This window comes from Leuresthes tenuis, unplaced genomic scaffold (genome assembly GCF_036924035.1).
Source record: "Leuresthes tenuis unplaced genomic scaffold, fLeuTen1.0.hap1 SCAF_18, whole genome shotgun sequence".
Classification (NCBI taxonomy): Eukaryota; Metazoa; Chordata; class Actinopteri; order Atheriniformes; family Atherinopsidae; genus Leuresthes; species Leuresthes tenuis.
In genome coordinates, this window is record NW_027325372.1 from 6,215,146 (window position 1) to 6,236,399 (window position 21,254).

Sequence of the window (21,254 nt, forward strand, 5' to 3'; positions counted from 1 at the left end):
ATTTGGGGCAGTGAGTGGAGTGAAACAAGATCTGCCACGACTGACAAAACTATTTGTTGATTAAATCAAAGACTCTGTATTCTTTATTAACCCAAACTGTGTGCAAAGCCAAGCATTATTATAACATTACATTAATAAAAATTAACATAATAATATAAATCCCCTCAACACAAACTGGTAAAAAGCTAAATCAGTGACACTTTTCTCTGTCTGTCCTACAGTGTACCTTGGGGTGACAAACCTGAGTACATATCAAGTGAGGATGACCAGTGTGTGTATCCAATGGCAGCCTCATCGACATGCCAGCGCCTACAGAGTGGCCATTCAGTCGCTGCTTCGTGAGTATCGTTCCAGCGGCATGTTGACTGTACCTCAGCTGCACTGTAAATTAGAAGTGACTGAACGCTCTTCATTTAACTTTTAATGGTAGTTCATACTAATATATTATATATAAGTATAACATCTAACAAATTTTTAATTTCCCCCATGGGGGATGAATAAAGTATTTTCTATTTCTATCTATCTATATTTATGTCCTCATGTATTTATCTTGGTTCTTCTGTACTCAGTCAAATATACATTTTGTAATTCTCCTGGACAGACTTCTCCAAAGGGAAAACGCTTAGAATTAGATACAGAATCAGTTTCAGTTAAGATCATGGAGCACCTTAAATGTACATGGCTTCAACGATCAACAATCAAGAGCATCTATTTGATCCTCTAACAACTTCCATGTACATTTATAGCTTGCATTTAGTTTATTCAAATAATTTTTACAATATTTACAAGTTCAGAGTTTTGTTTTTTGAGATAGGTAAAAATAGATTTACTTGCTTTAATGTTCAAATATTGCATTCATTTTTCATACGGTACATTGCTGGAGGGCTTCTTGTTAACCTCTGCCTTAAAAGCTCCATATCTCTTTAAGCCCTTCCTGACAGGGAGACTTGAGGAAAAAGTGAGGCTGAATAAGGACAGACAAATCCCTCAGGCTGTAGGGGGATGAGAGGATCCAACACAGGACTATCAATCCAAAGTTGGGGGTTCAAACACTATATGAACTTTTAGTTAAGTTTTATATTATTTTAAGATTTCTATAAGAGTTTGCTTGTATTTTGGCAAGAAAAATGAAAACTGTTAGGTTAAAATAGGCCATTTCCCAACTTTAACACTAAGTGTTACTGAGTCTTTCTGTTAAAAAGCCCTGAGGACAACTTCATCCATGTGCACGCGGCTCCACAATTTTGACCTGATTCAGAAAACAGTCATTAGTAAAAATTAAAGAAGGGGAATAAATAGCTGGAGTTGCACTGCTGAAAGATAATGGTAATAAATTAATTTTAGCTACTGATTTATCTATTGGTCTGAACTTTGGGCTGTGTAACTTTGCAGACCTTTTACATAATACATAACACACTGAGGAAAAACATAGATCTGGCTTTTTGATATATGTGGAACTGGATATAATTTCAGCTTTCTGTTGCCTAATACAAACCCAGTTTCCAGAAAAGTTGGGAAATTTTCTAGAATGCAAGTAAAACTTAAATCTCAAGCTTAAAATGTGATGCCGGCAACACTGATCAACTTTCAAACACATGTTTAACACCTTGTTGAATCACTCCACTCTTTCATTACAATTTTCAATCATTTGGAACTGAGGATACTAAATGTTGTTCAGAGGAGGAATTGTTATTGTCTCATTCTCATCCTCATGATGCTCCATAGCTTTTCTATCTGTAACAATCTGGACTGCAGGCTCAGACACAGTCTGTGACCCTGAAGCCTGCTGCAAGTTGCACAGAGCATCCAGATGTTCAGACATCAGTGTTTCCAAAGTCTGAAACATGGACTCATCTGACCACAGAACACGTGTCTGCTGTCTTTCTAACTATCTGAGATGAGCCTGTATGCAGAGAACTTGGCGATGTCTGGATTGATATATGGTTTCCTCCTTGCGTAATATTTTCAGATTACATTGCTGGATGCAGCAGCAGACTGTGTTGACTGAAAATGGTTTTCCAAAGTACTCCTGAGCCCATATGGCTACATTGATCATGGTGGCATGACGGTGTCTCATGCAATGCCACCTGAGGGCTTGAATGTCATCCAACAGAAGTTTCTGGCCCTGTCCTTTACATATTGAGATTTCCCCAGACTCCCTGAATCATTTCACAACATGATTATATATTAACATCTCTAGATGTTGAGAGACCAAAGTTATTTTATTTATTTATTTTATTCATTTCATACTGAGTGTGTTGCTGGCATCGATTTCTGAATTCAGTACAATAAAGTTGTTCAGTGAAGGCACTGAGTCCAAATTTCAATGGCTTACTTCATGTTAAAGGTTCAAACTAATGACCAAGCTACAGATTTAAGTTTGAACTGCTGTTTATAGAATTTCCCAGCTTTTCTGGAAAAGAGGTTTGTTGTCTCTAACACATCTCGACTCAGTGATGCAGAATCTCAAACAGATGAGAAACTGCACTAGAGATTGTGAAAGTGTCTACTATTAAATTTCACTTTTCAAATAAACATAAAAAAAACGTATTCTGATCCTCAGAGTTGATTCTCAAAAAGGATTTTGAGATTTTCTATTGTAACAACTAACAGTGTGCATCTGTTTAAATATTGTTTTCTCTCAGCTGGATGACATTTTTGTCTCACTGGGGTAACAGAAATCACCCATGTCTTCATATTGGAAGGATGTCTTACAATTTTATTTTTTTTTCTATTCTACCACCATATTGTTCTCTGGCTCTCAGGATTATAATATATATAAACGTGACTGAACATCACTGCAGCTACTTAATGCTGTCTGTACAGCTGTAAATCTCCTCCTCACATTTTCCCATTGAGCTCCTACGCTGCATATCTGAGTCAGTGGGGAGGAGACTCATTCATGCTCACATGCTTTCATGAGGAGGAGTTTGAATCCCTAGAGATGACAAAGATTTTGTTGTATCCCATTACAGACATGCTGACAGTCTTAAAGGTTTAGCTGTACAATGAAACAGTGAGCCATTCTGTGAAAAAAGGGGCTTATGGATCACAGCCATGGTGACATTTACATTTGCTGCTTGAAGTAGAATACAGGGGAAAAAGACAAAAAGGTTGGTATTATGGCTGCCAAGTGATGAGATGTTCTTCTTACAGGAATGACAGTAATTACGCCCTGTTGAGTCTATTCTGGGAGGTAAGCTGATAAAGAATCTTCACAGAATTTTACAGAGTTTGTCTGTAGTTTTGGGTTACACCTGCAGCCTGTTCTCTGATTGCGAGAAAGTGCTCGCAAAACCGCTTCTGTTTGAAGTTCCCTGTGGAGGTGTGGAAAAAGGGGGGAAAAGTGCTGCCCTCATGAGTCGCTGCAGATGTACATGACAACTAAGCCTAAGTGTGAATACTACTTTTAAAGGTTGATTTTTGGATCACAAATGATCACCAGATGAGGTATATGCTTTCATTCCTACTTAAAGTAACACTGGATAACTGGGAAAATTGTTTGCACTTTGGCTCCCCCTACAGGTGTGTAATGTAACAGCACCGTCATAAAAACAAATGCCAGTGAGCCCTGCACATGTACAGCCATGCACCTAAATTTGCTGTCAAGTTGAAGATGCTACTAAGAGGCCACAAAAATGTGAGCAAAACAGTGTGGTGCAGGGCTGGAAACCAAAGTTACGAGCGGTATGTCAGCCCCAGGAGTAGTTTCATGCCCAACAATATGCATAGCAAAGGTTGATGTACTCCAAAACAAGTCAGAAGCACATAGACATAAGGTTCAAAAAGTTAGATGCTGTTGCTTTAAAATGTATTTGTTGGTTACACATTTGTCCAACTTCAGGGGAGACAGCAAGAGCAAACCTTGCCTCTTTCCTTTTATATAATTGTCTAATAGCAAAAGTCACACACAAGCCAACCACCAGTGATCTGTAATTGCATACTAGAAAATAGATTAACTGATTTGAGATTGAGCTTATTAAATGCATGTCATGTTTGGGTTAGAAAAGCAGTTATGCAGATTTAAGGTGAAAGTGTTCGATGAACTTTAGATTTAAAAACTGATTAAGCATATCAACTCTTTTTTTTTATTTAACACATAAATGTTTAATTACTTACAATTTATTTATTGATGGCATTACATGAAAACCGATGAGATGAAATAAGATGACCTGGTTAAAAATCATAAAATCCACATTTCGAAATTGCAAACAATCCCAGAAGTTAGGTTTTTGTGCATTAATAGATCAATAGTTTAATGGATACTGTAAGCTTGATTTTTCTACACAGCTTGGTGTGAGTCTTTTTTTTTGTCATTTAAGTGGAACTTTGCATTAAAAGTTAATCTTATGAATTGCACAACTAATCATTTGCAGATGACGCTCTCCATCCATCAGCCTTTGGTTCTTCAGATCACTTTTCCAGTTAAGAATAACACTGAAAAGGTAGCTTTATATTTGTGATGGAAATCGTCTTACATTTTGTGATGACCCATTTAGGGAAAAGATGTGATTGGTGAATTACTTTAATTTCAAATAGATTCCATGGAATTACTATCATGTTGCTGCCTTTAATGCTGCAGATGGCCCAGCAATCAGAGACAAATGTAATCCATTTTCTTCCTAGTAACACAGAGCTGGAAACATCCTGATAGGATGACAAGATGCCCTCTTTCACATTTCCATGCAAACTGAATAGACCTGTTAAATGGATTTATTCCTGCAAATTCCTGATTTTATTAAACCAAATGTTTTTGAAAAGTAACATCACTACTGAAGATTTTAAGAATAGATTTTCACAATACTTTAGGCCTGCTCTGACGATTTACCTCTGCTTACTCTGTATGAGAGAGCGTATATCTGCAAACTTTAAGAATATTTTATGCCTTGTGATGACTATATTTCTGTTTTTGGTGGCTTTTACACCTTGTCGAGGGCATGCTCTTGTGAAAATGATAACTATTTCATTACAGCAATGATCTAAAGACATTTAGAACTAGATTCTTGCTTGCTTGAAAACTGTGTTGGAGCTTGGCTCTGCAATGCTTTTCTTCTGTTAAACTTACTACACATATTTCAGCTTAATGTCTTAAACACCCAGCGTCACACTCTTATGTTGATTCTCATACACTTTAATGTGGTCATCTTCGAGTTTAGCAATCAAAAACAAAAACACCTCCATAGAAAAAACCTTGATTTGATCGAAATGATTTCCTTGCTTTCCTTGATTCTCTGCAGCCACCAACTAAAATCATTGTGTTTTCCCTTATGTCTGAAAGTGATAAAACGCTCCAACACACCAAAATAACATCAAACAGCAGATGGTTTGTCCCCGATTCAATTTCACAGATATACCATTCAGTCATCATCTCATAGGTAAGACTTTTAATCCAGCCGTCAACCACCAAATAGGAAAGTAATGGCTGTTATTCATCACCTTTAGACTTCGAGCAATAACATTGCCATCATTAACGTCACATAAAAGGCACATATTCCCAGTGTTACCTCAGGGAGCTCCAGTATGTTGGTTCTCTCAGCACACAATAGAGCTAAATGAGGATTTATGTCAGCACAGCTGGTATATAATTACCCCAGAGATGAGTTTACTACAGGGGAAAGAGGGGAACGATGCAAGGTTATCCTGTTTTTTTGGTATGGAATGTCGTAAAATGAAGTGGGATGGTTCATTTGTGAGATGCATGTAAAATAGAACAGCACAAAGACTGTGAAGGGATTTTGATAAATCTTTCTGTAGAACAGAAGAGTATTGCTGAATTAATCCCTTTACCTTTTCCTAAGATAATTTACTTCCCCTTACTTAAACCACATTTAAATTCAATCAAAGATGGTTTGAAAACTTGTATTTTATTACATTTCAGTTTATAACTTATAGTCATGGAAAAAAAACGTTGATTCGACAAGGTTGTCTGATAAGTCACATCTTCACAGCTTGAGCTATAGAAAATGTGTGCAAATATCAGAGGTTCTCAGGTTTATTTTCTAATAATGATAGACTTAGTCATTGAAAATCATTACCCTCATAAGCTTTTCTGTCATATATTTTTAGAAGTGACTAACTTTGCTCTGAAACCAATTTATTCATCATTTACCTTAGATTTCCTTGCTCATCTTTTGCACACGTTTATGAATAAATCTATTTAGATTTGTACCGAATGTGTGTTTGCCTGCGGTGTTAAAGCAACATCATTTTCAAGTTTTTCCACATATTCATGTTGACAGTTTTATCAAATATGTTATTTTGCTCAGCACTGTAGCTCTTTAAATCATTTAAAATCTCTAATGAAGTTGAAAAACAAAATTCCTAGATAGATAGATAGATAGATAGATAGATAGATAGATAGATAGATAGATAGATAGATAGATAGATAGATAGATAGATAGATAGATAGATAGATACACACACACACACACACACACACACACACATACATACATACTTTATTAATCCCGAAGGAAATTTGTGACATGCTTTGTTTGTGTTTTTACTGCAGGGAGTCAGAGGCAGGAGACCACGCTGAGTGGAGGATCCAGTAGGCACTGTTTCAACAACCTGAAACCCAACACAGAGTATAAGATCAGTGTGTTTGCTCAGCTGCAGGATGGGACTGAAGGACCTGCAGTCACTGCAACTGTGAAGACATGTAAGCACGCATATACACAGGGACCCACATCCAACACCTCAGACACTCCACTTTTATACCTATAGATAAAACATTCCATTTCCAGAAAATGTGATGATTTGACCCTGAGAAGATTTGCAGCTGATGGAAACACTAAATAAACCCACACATCAAAGGCGGCCGTGGCTCAGTGGTGAGAGTGGGTCGTCCAATAACCTGAAGGTTGGCGATTTGATCCCCACTCTCACTGCTCAAAATGATTGGTGGAGGGGTGGCAGTTCACCTCTGTTCACCTACTTGTCACAGCTGAGGTGCCTTTGAGCAATGCACCCATGCTCCCTGGGCGCTGTGAATGGCTTCCCACTGCTCCAGTCTCTATGAGTGTGTGACCCTGTGCATGTGTGTGAAAACCTGGATGGATTAAAAGCAGAGGACAAATTTTGTGTGTATGCATGACAATAAATCTGATCTTATCTGTTCACACTGTGCATCACCTTATCCATACATTGTGCTAAATTCCCATTTAGAACTCCATATATGTGTCATAACAATATGGCAGAAACTGCTGTCAGCTGTCATTGTTTGAGAAAAGAAAAAAAGGCCAATTCACGTGGTCGTCACTTTCAACATAAAATGTCTTTTTACCCTGCGGGGGTGACAAGAACTGAATCCTCATCCTTAATGCCGAATGAGCCTTTTGTTCTCCAGCAGCAGCTCCAAACACTAATCAAGACCCACTGTCTGGAGACAAGGCAGAGGAGAGAGAGTGTTGGGATGGGTTGGCTGCTTTGTTTTGCTGAGTATGACGCATGTGTCCACATGCGTCATACTCAGTAAATACAGTTCTTTTCTAAAAAAAAAAAGTAGCAGTATGAAAATAAAGTTTTGTCTCATTTGAGAGGGTAAACTCTACTTTACTCTACTGTACTTGAAATGTCCATTGTTTATGTCAGCAAAGAGAGAAAAAGGAGATTTTTACACCCTGGCAGACATGTTGAAGGTTTCAGTTAAGACTGAGACGCTTCGGCTGCTGAACAATCAATGAATCAATCAGATATGTTTAAAATTTCCCATTGGAGTATCTGTATGTACCATGAATCAATGCATTGTTTGGAAAATCCCCAGATAAACATTTCATTGATAAAATGAGCACATTAAATTTTGTTTGATCTGCAGGCAAACTTATTACCCAACAAAATGCACTGTTGCACTCTGCACAGTGACCTAGTTACCTCTTTCAGGCAGCTGTCTTGGGGGAAAAAAACATGATTTTTCATGTCACTGTCTTGTTTTCAATAAATAATGCACGTCTTACAGAATAAAAGAGTATGTTTTAACAATTCTCAGTGTTTTGTGGCAGGCATCCCTGGCTGTACATCAGCATGCTATGAAAAGCCACTTGCATATTTGGAAAGCTCTTATTATATATTGTCAAAGTTCTATTTTTGTACTCTATTGTATGTAATGATGTTGATTAATTTGAAAATTCTGCACTGCCTGATTATTATATTCGTAGTGTGACAAAAATCGTACCAGACATTGTTTTCTGAGATAAATTGCCTATCATCATACAGAGTCAGGTCTTCTTCAGGTTCCTGTCTTCAATGTGCTAGAATTCATGAAGTGAGGATAAACAGAAGGAGTAACTGAAGGGAAGAAGCTGGATGAAATAAAAATGAAAGAAAGTGGTTTATTTGGAGACATACAGTAAACATAAAAGGCTGAAGAGATGTCAGGCTGAAGTAGCTAAAGAAAAATCAACAGAGGGAATAAAGACAGAAAGTTCTTTCCCTAAAGCAGGTTTGTTTGCTTGAAGCTGCTCCCTGACGTACTGTAGCTCTACAGAGAGCCTCCTGGATGATTTATGGCTTTGTTTTGATGCAAATGAAAGCCAAAGCCTTTCCTCCAAATGACTCTCCCCACCGCTGCAGGCAGCCACTACTGAACGCTCCCTACCTGCCATCACTAGTAATTCCCAGCCTCAGGTAGCTGATTTACTGGCTAAATAGCACTGAATGCATAAAGTGTGTGCATGTTGTGTAGGCAGCATGACACATGCACACAGAATCCAGTCAAGAGGTTGAAAGCAGAGACAGCAGGCATTTGGTTTTGACTGCAGCTGACACTGTGATCAATCTACCAAATTATACAAGAGCTGAAATCACACAGCTGCATGTAGTCATTTTATACATTCTGCCTGGTGAATGTATGTGACTGTGTGGGCTGTGTTAGGCTTACTTCTCCCCTCAGTTGTCTGTGTAGTTTCCTGTAGAGGGGAAATTATTTATGGGGTCATTTAGTCTACGGTGATTGCTTTATGATGAATGTGATCATAATTGCAGGTTTTCTTCATGCGTATGTGTGTGCGTGTATTTTCTCTGTGCAGTACCGATCCCGACGCCGGCACCAACAAAGCCTCCCACCACCACCCCACCACCCACAATCCCCTCTGCTAAGGAAGGTTAGAAGTGATTTCTTATAGTTATCATTGTTTGTGCTCTTGATGCCATCTGCTGATAATGTATTTAATGATGTGTGTTTCTGTTTAACTGAAGAAATATGGTAGGTGTTCAGTCTGTGCTGAGGCTTGCTTTATGGGGGCACTTTGTTTAACATGTGTCAGGAATAAATTGCAGTCACGGCCATTGGCAGAAGTTTCTCAAATGTATTTAATCAGTCCTTTGAATACAATTTGATATACCTTTGAGTTTTTAAAAAAAAAACGTTATGGTTAAAAGGGATTTTTTAGATTAAGTCTTTGTTTAATGGGTTAAGAAACATGTTGTAGCTAAAATGTAAATTTCCACAGCTAAAATTGCTGTTGTAAGAGTTACAGCAATGTTGCTTTGCGATTTGCAACTTCCTATTCAGTGGCAATCGCTTTGGAGTGTGTCGATGAATGAATACCAATGGTGTCATAGAGAACTACTGAAATAATAGAGAAGTAATGACTTCAAGAGCAAAGCCAGGTGGTAGACAATCCAAATACTACTTGATCAGACAGAAATTCTCATGATTTTACAAAATTAAAACAAATGAGAAAGATGAATAGAGAAATTAACTGTAACAGACGCACATATAGTCACAATTCTGACTCTGAAAGAAGTAATAATTGTCTGTTAAATGAGCGCATATATAACACAAGATGCAAAGCAATTCTTTGAATGTAAACTTGGGTGTATTGCAGCTTGTCATTTCTTTACACATTTAATTAACATTCATCACAGAATCAAGTTCCAATCTCAAATTACCCCAAGCTGTTTTGTATCTGTGAAGGCAGAAGAAACATTAACACCTGAAGTGTAAGAACCATTATGTTCAGTATCGTGTCTGCATGTTACCGATGCACACCTCCGTCTCAAATATTGTTTGATTTTGACATTTTCAATCTCTCACTAAGAGGAGTCTTTTTTTCCCTTTTCATTATGCAAATCAGTAGCTTTATAGATGTGGTACCGACTGAACAGCCCCCAAGACAGGGCAATGATCATGCACCCAGATGCGTATGAGCTCATTTACTGGTAAACTACTTGCACATTAACTATTGGAGTTATACTGAAGTCATTATAAAAATAAACAAGTTTGACTTAAAGACTTTAAACATTTAATTATATGGAGACTTTTATTGGAGAAATTAATTTAGAAACTTTCTTGAGTATCTACACATGTAATTTGTTTTTTAATGTATCAGTAGTGTAGCAGCCTGGGGCACATTGACTAAAGCTGACATTTTATGTGCAAATGTTGGTATCAAAGCATGTTTTTATAAAGCGACAGGGTTCAAGTCTCAAAAAATATGATTTCTTAACCAACACTCTAACGCAGGAGATCTAAACAGTGCATGTTCCTGGACTGAACTCTTAAAATCTTTACTGAATTCCACTTTTGTTCACCATTTCCCCATCAGTTACAAATGAATAAATGAGTTGTTAAGGCTGTAAGACATTCCCACATGAAGATAGCCTGCCTAAGGTGGAACCTAATTGCTGACCCTGTTATTATACAATAGATTGGATTCTGGATGCAAAACAAATCCATAGAAAAACCTTTTGAACCGCAGTGCCTTGATTAATTTTCACAAGAGAGAGATGCAGTCCGAAGGGAACCCAAGCACAACCAGACCTGACCTGAATAAACCAGAGATTAATTAGTCCACGTCCAAAATGCATCGACTCGAGCAGTCTCTAACAGAGAGAACACTAACACCGGCAGATGCATGAGCTGTCAATTAATTCAATCAATTAACACACAGCTGTGCTGAAGAAGAGCAGCAGTTTAACAATAATGAGTTGATTTAAAGTCACAGGGTTTTTATTTTTTATGCCACAGGGACACATTGTAGTCTTATGCGTGTGTTATTTCCACCTTCAGTGCTAACAATGAATGCTGATAAAGCATACACTCCTTATTTATCCAGCCAGGTACTGATCATGTTAACACACCAACAGGGACCTATGGAGGAGTTATGCTGAAATTATTTTAAATAAATACAAATATGTTCAAATAGTTTTAGAAATCAGCTCATATGGTGATAAAAGCAAATGCAATAATAAATGTATAGAATGTGAAATAAATACTGCCTTCATTTCCAAACATATTCATTTAACTTTGTTCAAATTTATTTATTTTTTATTTTTTATTTAATTTTGCTGTTTCAGTTATTTATCATCCATCTATGGATAGATTTATTCATTTATCCCTGTCAGTTTTTTTTCTTTTGCATTTTCCTCAACTTGGTTCCCTAAACTCATTTATTTTTGCATTTTATCGTTACTTTCATCCATGCATCCATGTTCATGCCATAGGGCAAGCGATGGGGTGCACCCAGGACAGGCCACCAGTCTATGGTCTATCATTTTATATCTATATCCATCTATTTTTTTTTATAATATAATCATTGTATTTTTTTAAAGATTTGCAGACATTTCATTGTCTGCAAATCTTTTAAAATGTTTTCACATTTTTGTACACAAGATTTATTGTAGAATTCATTAAAAATATAGAAATTAAACTATTTCAGGGAATAAACATTTAAAGAACATTTAAAGGAAAACAATCCAGAAAGAAATACAGGTTTATAAGATATAATAAAAAATAAGAAACATCCAATTAATAGCTAATGAAACAGAAATCTAAATTTCAGATAATTAATAGGGTTATTAACACAAAGTAAAATGAATGCGGTTGAAATTTGAAGCATAAAAATGAATTTCTTTCACATTTTTTTATTATATTTCACTAGCACTTATCATCATATTAACTTATTAAGGGTATCAGCTAGAATCTGTTGACCTGATTTAATGCTCAAAAATAGTGTAATCTGATTGGTCAGCTGGCCAAGAAGGGATCAGTTCAGATGGTTGTTTTTGTTCACATGATTTTTGTTTTCATGCAGGTGTTTCAGGCAGATCAATGGCAAACTTTGCAGAAACTTCCCATGGAAGAGAAGGAAAAACCCTGAGAAAGTAAAAATATGATTCCCCTAATTAATCATAAGAAACTCTTTCACCCAACTTTGTGCTTAATTTGATTAAAGCGCGTATTTTATTGAAGGGAGTATTTTCTTTAAAAATACATTAATTACGTGCATAGCTATTATTTATTTTAGTTTTAACAGTTCCAACACTTGTAGTCATTCGCTTGAACACACTTTTTCTCCAAAACTAGAATAAATCTCCTCTTAGCACCTTTCCTCTCAGAAAAGTTGATTAATGACAGTTGTAGTTTGTTTTTCATCCTTTTTCATATGATTTATTTAGTGAATGTGTGCAGTAAACAAAGAGCAGATGACAAATAGAATTTGTCTGCAGATCAATGTGGCTCCATCTGACCTGTGAATGTGATTTCAAGGGAGAAAAGGAAGTGATTGGAATGACTGTTGATGGCGATAGAGGCAACTCTGTGTTTTGCATTCAATGAGTTTGACGCAGTTTCAATCGTTTACAAGTCAGGACCTCTTCGAGACTAATCAATCAAATAGTCTTTTACTCCTGGGCTGTCATCCATCAGAATTAAGTCAAAAGGGTTTTTTTGGAGACCAATGAAGCGGATCAATGTAAGGAAGCAAAGAAAGTAGAGAAATAAGTTAAGAAGAACAGTATCAATGAAAATAATATATACTTTCTGAAAATTTTTCTCCACTCACCTTTTTTTGTCCTTTTAGTTTGCAAGGCAGCCAAAGCAGACCTGGTCTTCCTCGTTGATGGTTCTTGGAGTATCGGTGATGAAAACTTCCTGAAGATCATCCGTTTCTTGTACAGCACTGTTGGAGCTCTCGACAGGATCGGACCAGATGGAACACAGGTAAATTTGTGATTCAAATGCACAACTTGCACTAAGCACAGCAGGTTATAGAAATGGGGAGCTGTACAAATGGCCGGAATGATGCCAAAGTGCCCAGTGAGCCATGCACTGTGATGTGACCTTGCACTGCAGTGGCAGGAGACACGGAACACTGAGGCTACAATTTGCACAAGCACACCAAAATTGGGAAATAGAAGATTAGAAAAATGTTGCCTGGTCTGACGAGTCTCGATTTCAGCCGCAGTCGAATTAGTGGCATAAACGGACAGAAACAGAATTTCCGCAAGTTAACGGAAATTTAATTTCTGTTAACGCATTGAATTTGACAGCCCGTAGGGCATCTGTCAAATTCCACGTAAATTTACCCTTTTAACGCAAAATCAGCTTTTTAAGTAAGATTAATGTAAGCACGTTCTATTCGGACATTCAATACATGCGCATGTTATATAAACGCGTTAACTCATTTGTTGAAAGTATGCCACAAAGAATTAAGGCATTTATGAAGGCAAACGGGAGTTCAAGCTTTTACTTGCAAGGTGTTCCTGATAAAGCGGCTGGTGAGTGTATATGCAGCTTCTCCTCCACTCAGCAGGGCAACTCATCCCGAAGACGTCTTCTTCTGTAATCTAAATTCACCATGCCCCCATCACATGTAAACCCAAGCCTGCTTTGCCCTCAGCATTCAAATACAGTAGATCCCAAGAAAATAATTATTTTTCCAGCACTAGAGTAAGAGTACAAACAATTTTTGTAATAGCAGTCATGCTCTTTCATTAAGTTTTTTTTCTCAGTCATTTACATACATTCTCTACTCTCCTGGAGCTCCCACATGGCCTAAATACACTGCAGTTTAAATTTTTTGGTCTGTTGCAGACATTTTTGCTCTAACCTCCAACAAACTGTGCCATTTATATTTTCGCTTTGCTTGAATAAAGGATGCTTATGATGTCTCAGATGACGCACAGGCTCATAACTTAAGGCTGTCTGTGTTGAGCATAGTTAAAGATTCAGGCAGATGGTGACAGGAATAAGAATCCCAGTTCAGACATAGGAAGACAAACATAAAAAGAAAGAGAGGGCCTATGGGAAATGTCATTTTGTTCCAGTAGCTTATATAACTTAATACAATCCCTCCTTTGGCATTCTTTTCCTTCTGTCCTAATTAAAGAATGCATGGGGTGGATTTTACACACCTTAGGATAAATGGGTTATAGCCTTTGTGATTTTCCCAAATTTTGTGATTTGAAATAAGTTGAAGCAAACAATGTTTGTCACCATACAAAAAAGTATAGCTTCTGCTTAAATTGCTTTTTTTTTTTTATATGATAATCGAATTATAGACAGGTTATGAAAATATATATCACTGGGAGTTTGAACAAGGTTTTTCTCGCTGAGTTCTTTGGAGAAGTGGACTTAAAGCTTTGGTTCACCCAAATGAGCCTTGTTGCATTTAGGTTTCACACTTAGCTGAATATTTACATTGAAAAGAATATCTATGTCTATGTCCTGGCAGGTGGCTATCTCCCAGTTTAGTGATGATGCCCGGACTGAGTTCAAGCTGAACTCATACAGCAACAAGGAGCGTCTGCTGGATGCCATCAACAAGATCTCCTACAAGGGAGGAAACACCAAGACAGGTGAGTTCAGTACTCACACAGCTGGAGGGCTGCTGAGAAAGGGTGTGTTCTGTGAGATGAATCACAGGGGAAAGACTGTAAGGCTGCTGCAAATTAAATCCAACTTTTCAGCAGGAGAAAGAATCTGGAAATAATATAGTTTAGCAGCTGCAAACAGAAAATTAAATCTGTTTGCAGGAGAACTCCGGTGCTTTGTGTCAATAAGCCTCTCTCTCCTTTATCAGTCTTCATGTGTGAAATAACTTTCTTCTGCACATATACGTTAGAAGCTCACAGAGGCATATATATTTTCCGAGTGTATGTACGTATAATTATGTGTAATGATAGGCAGTCTGTGGGGAAGCAGCAGGAGGTGCAGTCATTAATCAGTGTTTACAAAGCAGCCGCTTTCTCCAACAGGGATGAGATAACAGATTTGTTACAGCATTGCTGCTGAGGAGAAATTATCCCACTGCTAATGTACCCAGAGGCCTTGAGGTTATTTGATAACTGAATCTGCTTGACAGCCTGTTGCTATCTTTGTCTTTTATTGGAATTCCACATTTTGAGGAAAACCATGACAGCAATATATAGTTTAACGTTTTTAAGTCTTTTGTGTTGATTGTAAATTGGTTAGTTATTGGCCAAGTGTATATGGCAGCGTGTTTAATAAAGATGTAGAGTGTAATCTATGATTAAAAATGTCATAACGCTCCACATCTTAGGTTATTCATATTACTGTGATATAAAACAGACAGAAAATGCTTAAGAAATAGCAACAAATAAGTTTAGTTTCATGAATGACTTAAATGACTAAATTCATTTTCTCTTAAGGCACCAGAGGCATAAAGTGCATTGCTGTGAGGGGTCTTTCTCTGTCTCCCCCTTTTTCTATACTCAGCCCACAGCTTGTCACTTGAGGACAGTTTGATTCTAAGTAACTCTGAGATGCCAGGTGGTGTGTCCTTTCTTGAACCATCCCTGAAGCACTGTGGCTCTGCACTTTCATGACTGTGGCATTGGACATGAAACTTGTCCCTTGACTGCTTCTGACAACTCAGATGAGTTTTTCTCATGCTTTGACGTCTTTGAAAACCATTTAGAGAATTGCTGCTGTGCCTGTGGACCCCCTGCTGGGCCGCTCTGATATAGCTCTCTGATGTTTATTTACATCAATGTGGGATGCATCAAATGCCATGGCCTGTCATCATGCTGAATGTTGCACTTTTGTGTCAAATTATCAGGTAGAAAACCTGTAATTATGCGGTCAACAGTGTCTTCGTTCTTAAAGTAAACTGTAACAGTGACTCATCACATGGTTTGCGTGTTTTGCTTCTTCCAGTAGAGGGTAACTGAATGGAATCAGAGTCAATCACTACAAGGCATATCACCACAAAAAATTGAGACGTAGCAATTTAACCGGCGCCAAATTGATATCCTGCCGCCTCAAACCAACGTTGGTGTGTGTGGAGGGTTCATCCTCAGGCAAAAACTTAAGGAAAAAATAGCTTTGAGGCAGTTTCTTCTCCCTAATCTGCAATCATTTCTCATATAACCATGTAACATTTAGGGAACAAGATTCTTTTTTTTTTTTTTTAATTTTTGATGAAGATGAAGAAAATATGTCAGCCAAATAAAGTATAACTCCCCACAACACATAAATGCAAAAGTTGAAATCACCCTCAAACCTCTTCGTTCTTCATGTCTTCTGTACTGATTCTGTACAGCTGTACAGTAAACTTGTGCTCTTTTTCAAATTTCCATTTCAAGGACCCCAAATTTTGTAAATAAACATAAGAAAAACTGATGGTAAGACAACAATATTTATAGTTTCAACAGAAATGATCACTGTTTACTGATTTGTCCAATCAGGTCGAGCCATCCAGCATGTGAAGGAGAACATCTTCACTGCAGAGGGAGGAGTCAGGAGGGGGATCCCCAACGTCCTCGTTGTTCTTACAGATGGTCGATCCCAAGATGACGTCAACAAAGTTTCCAAAGAGATGCAGATGGAAGGTCAGAACTGCGGTGTTTGTGCTTTAATGTTTTTTTTTTTAGGCTGTTGAGAAAGCCCAGAAATCCAGTTTGATGTTTAAGTGCTTTCTGTTACTTCTTTGGGCCTTTTACGCAACGCATTCTTAGTTATTTCTTTTTTGTTTCCAAGTTTTTGTCACAGCAGGGGGTGCTAGTGAGAAAATTAAATGATTTTACATTTAATTTATATATTTTATTCATATTTGGAGATCTATTTTTCACATTTTTGTGTGATAAAAGCTAGTTGGAAGTAAAAGTCACTTTGACCTAGTCTAGTTTCAAATCTACCTCCACATTTTGGCTCTGGTGAGTCCCACATTGAAGATAAAACGTTTGTTTTTCCCTTGTGTCTTCCTGTAAAGGTTACATTGTGTTTGCAATCGGCTTCGCTGACGCCGACTATGGGGAGCTGGTGAGCATCGCCAGTAAGCCCAGCGACAGACACGTCTTCTTCGTGGATGACCTGGACGCCTTCCAGAAGATCGAAGAGAAGCTGGTGACCTTTGTGTGTGAGGCCGCCACTGCCAGTGAGTCACTGTTAGAGGGATAGAGAATGGAGTAAAAGTGAAGTCGGATGTAACACAGCAGGCGACTTTCCTTAGATGCAGTACTGAAATATTCTTTTGTCTTTCAGCCTGTCCGTCTATACCGATGAGTGGCAGCACAACTCCAGGTAAACATTTGAGCTGGTGTGTGTCATGCTTTTAATTATTAATGCACACAAGATAAACCCTGAGCATTTAAACCACTGTAATTGGTTTTACACTGTACGCACAATAGACAGGAGAGTAATCTAAATAGAACTATCAGAAATATTAGGATATGCAAGACTTTCAGTATCCTATTTGCAGCTCTACATCCTAATTTTTTATACCTTGATGACAGAATGCCTCTTTTGCACTCATTCATCTAACTCATTCTTCTTTACAGTCCTACTGCTGCTATTAGGATAGATTATAAAATAGTCTGCTGTACAATGATGTAGGGAGAAGCTCAATTAAATAGCCCTTTACAATAATGGTCAACTCTTGCTCTTTAAACACTGTTCCCTTTTCCTTTGATGTCTGTATCACAAACAGGACTGAATGTTAGTGCTAATAAGCGAGCTTTGCAGTCAGGGGATGAAACACTAACAAGGCACTGCTTAACTGTCCTTTGTAAAATACAAGGTACCTCTGTGGGACATTTTGTTTTGTATAATTGGTTCTGTAGTTAATACTGTATTTGAAGAGGAGCTGTCACAATCACATGGAGTCAGACAGGGTTAAAATGATAAAGTTAAAGTCACCAGACTTTTCTAATTTCAGACCAAGGTTATTATTCATTTTGTTAAAATGTTGTGTTTTTGGCACATTAAACTGTCTAGAACAAACTATATTAAAATCACCACTTTGTCCCTGGCCTTATTATAAATCACTCCCACTCTCTGTCGTCAGGTTTCCGTATGATGGAGCTGTTTGGGCTTGTTGAGAATCGATACAACAGCATCTCGGGTGTTTCCATGGTTCCTGGCACCTTTAATGCTTTTCCCTGTTTCCACTTGCAAAATGATGCTCTGCTGGCACAACCAACAAGGTATAGAATACTTTTTTTGTTGTTTTATTTTCCTAAAAGATGGTGCTATAGCCATTTAATGTTTTCTTTTCAACCATTTCATGGACCTCATACATGAGACAGCGAGGCATGTTTTTTTTAATTAATTTTGGTTAATGGCTTTTGGGAAAGAAAACTAGCATTGAAATCTCCAGCCGAGTTTTGACTGTATCCAGAACCCATATTTCACTCTGTTTGGCATAAAAAGATGTCGTTGTCCATGAGGTTTCACAATGTTTATCTTGGTGTGATCTTCCCATTCTGACAGGTACATCCACCCTGAGGGACTTCCTTCTGACTACACCATCATTCTGCTGTTCAGAGTGCTGCCGGATACTCCCGAGGAGCCTTTCGCCCTCTGGGAGATCCTCAACAAGAACAACGAGCCACTGGTTGGAGTCATCCTGGACAGTGAGTGGAGAAGCTCTACTGTCAACACATGTTTTCACATCTTTTATTTTACAATTGCAATCCTGATAAAGAAAATAATGTAGAAATTATGAAGAAGGCAATGCTGTTATGGAAAAACTTGGGTAAAAGCTCTGAATTATAGGAAATAATACGAAAATAATAGGAAATGGCTAGAGTAGATCATTTCTATGTCAAATGTAGAAAAGTGTGTCACTTGCCACAAAGCCATTATGAAATATATTTTCTATTGTATATTTATAGCAGTGTGTCTTTTTTATTTGAACCAATGCCAGAAAAATGTAGCAACAACCTGATTGGTATTCAAAAACAAATCTTAAACACCTAAAAAATTACCAATATAAACCATATTCAAATTTTCTAACATCTCTGTCTGTCGTACCAAACCATTTACGGCAACAGTTGCTTCAAAATGAACACATTTATTGGTCAGGTCATTCCAGGCATGATGTCACCACAGTGTGTTACTCTTCTCCACTGCGTTGTCAAATTGAAGCCTCCCAACAAGCATCTGCCAGGTTATGAATGAAAATTCAAAGAACTCAGTGGCTGCACGGCAACTCAAGGCATGTTGTTTGTGTGGTGGGAATTAAGTTTAGATTTGTTTTATTGGCATGAATGTCACATGAATGTGTGTTGTGGGACTTTTGCTCTGTCACCAATAAAAGTGCAGTTAGCCAAAGCTAATGATTTCAGTCGACACCTCAAGCTTTTTTGTATTGTGTGAGTTTGTGTTAGTTGATATTTACATTTATCCTACGCAGCCAGGTTTACTTAACACACTCACAAACCTTTGAGGTTGCTTGCTATGACAAATGTTTTAGATTGTTGGATATGCTTAAGTTTTTCTTTTAGTTTTTGCAATTTTTGCAAATAGTTTATGTGTCCTCTGGCAGATGGAGGAAAAACTCTGACATTCTTCAACAATGACTACAAAGGAGAGTTTCAGACGGTCACCTTCGAAGGACCAGAAGTCAAAAAGCTATTCTACGGCAGCTTCCATAAGGTATTACTTCCAAACTTTCCTTTGTTGTTTGACAGACTGATATCCCATGAATTGATCAAAATCAAAAAGTTTACCAGGATGCTGGCATACATATGTAACGCAGTCTCAAGGTCTTGATGTGAGCACCACTTACAGGTGTTGTTTCCTTTTCTTTGTCCTCTACAGTCATAAAAGTCTACATTGGTATGACACAGCTGTGAGTATAGTCTGAGGTTGTTGGCTAAAAAAAAGCCCATCTAGCATAAATGGAGCAGTGAGGGCTTTAGTATCGGGCAAATGAAGAAGCAGCAGCAAAGTTATAATTAGGGTGATAATTACATTATATGTCACTGCAGTTAATCACAGCATTTTCAGTATTCCTTGTATTCAAAGAACACCCCCCTCACTATCAATAAACACCAAAAGAAATAAACCTCACATGGCTATAAGTTAGGATACAATCTAAAGCAGTTACAAGCTTGCTTATTCACCATGATTGATTGATATCACGTTGCTTTAGGTGATTTACAACTGGTTGGTTGACAAACTGATATGTGAACAGCTTGAAATGCATGTAAACGTGTTAGCCCGATAGAGATTGTACAAAATCAGAGCTTTCAAAACGGGACTACCACACCCATGATATGGTTAGGGAACAAAAAGCTGCTAAATGTATACGAATGTCTCAAACATTTTCTCTTACTGTTCACTGCATTATGGTGTTGGACTTACTTCGGTCAATATGTTGATTTTGCTCCTGTGTATATATACTGGGACAAGGATGGTGATCCAGTTAAATGGCCGGGTCAAACTCTAACCGTAGATGTGCATGTTACCATGCTGACCCTGTTGTTTTAATTGATTCAGTTTTTCATCACTTTATTAGCTCATTGATTTGTTCATTTTAGCTGGTCTTTCTTACTGCTTCTCCCGCCTTCCACCATTGCACTCTTTTCCCTGTTATTCCAAAACCTTGTTGAGCAGTGAGACGGTGGTTTGCGTCCTGACAAGCTGAAAGTAGTGGAGTCATGCCCCAAGTCTGAACTTGCTCGCTGTCGTGTTGTGTTATTGTCAGAGTATAATTGCTGAGGGACTTCCAGACTGATCCACAGTTACTTCTGTCTGCTCTCTGTCAGCAGAGCTTATCTCGCTTACCTTTTCACCTTTTGACGCGCTAAGTCTACGTGTGTGTGTGTGTGTGTGTCTCACTGCATACACAGTGGAATTTTTATCCCAAAGAACCGGCACCTTCAGTGCCCAGCTGATAAGTCTATGTGACATTTGTAAAGGCCCATCTGATTAGAGATCAGAGGTCATAACTATAAAGTGATAGTCAGCTATTTCTGACAGGTGTTCTGGCTTTTTGGATGGTTAACCAGTCTCCTCCAAGTGGCAGTTCAGCTCTATAGTTTTCATAACTCATCTCACATCTAGCAGATGCTTTTTTTTAAGTCCCTGAAAAGGTGACACTTAGAAATCTTTGAAGAATGTGAAAATATCCTGTAGTAAGCTGCATGCTCTGATAATCTAGCTTGGCTTCACACTTCACACTCTTAACAGGATTTAATGTATGTCACAGAGACTTCAGCTCTGTGTATACATAAATATGGATTTATTTACATGTGTTCACACAAGTGGCCATGTGGGAGATACA

General features: G+C 37.8%; 1 protein-coding gene across 5 annotated transcripts in view; it reads left to right on the forward strand.

The window, feature by feature from the left end:
- Positions 1-21,254, forward strand: part of LOC140274516 (collagen alpha-1(XIV) chain-like) — a 125,659-nt gene that overhangs the window by 76,955 nt on the left and 27,450 nt on the right. For all 5 annotated transcript variants that reach the window (XM_072369808.1, XM_072369809.1, XM_072369810.1 and 2 more), the window contains 11 exons: positions 222-338; positions 6,512-6,661; positions 9,027-9,101; positions 12,804-12,943; positions 14,457-14,580; positions 16,432-16,575; positions 16,956-17,120; positions 17,228-17,266; positions 18,030-18,168; positions 18,455-18,597; positions 19,512-19,621. In XM_072369808.1, the coding sequence (XP_072225909.1) occupies positions 222-338; positions 6,512-6,661; positions 9,027-9,101; positions 12,804-12,943; positions 14,457-14,580; positions 16,432-16,575; positions 16,956-17,120; positions 17,228-17,266; positions 18,030-18,168; positions 18,455-18,597; positions 19,512-19,621 (1,346 nt within the window). The remainder of the gene's footprint in view (positions 1-221; positions 339-6,511; positions 6,662-9,026; positions 9,102-12,803; positions 12,944-14,456; positions 14,581-16,431; positions 16,576-16,955; positions 17,121-17,227; positions 17,267-18,029; positions 18,169-18,454; positions 18,598-19,511; positions 19,622-21,254) is intronic.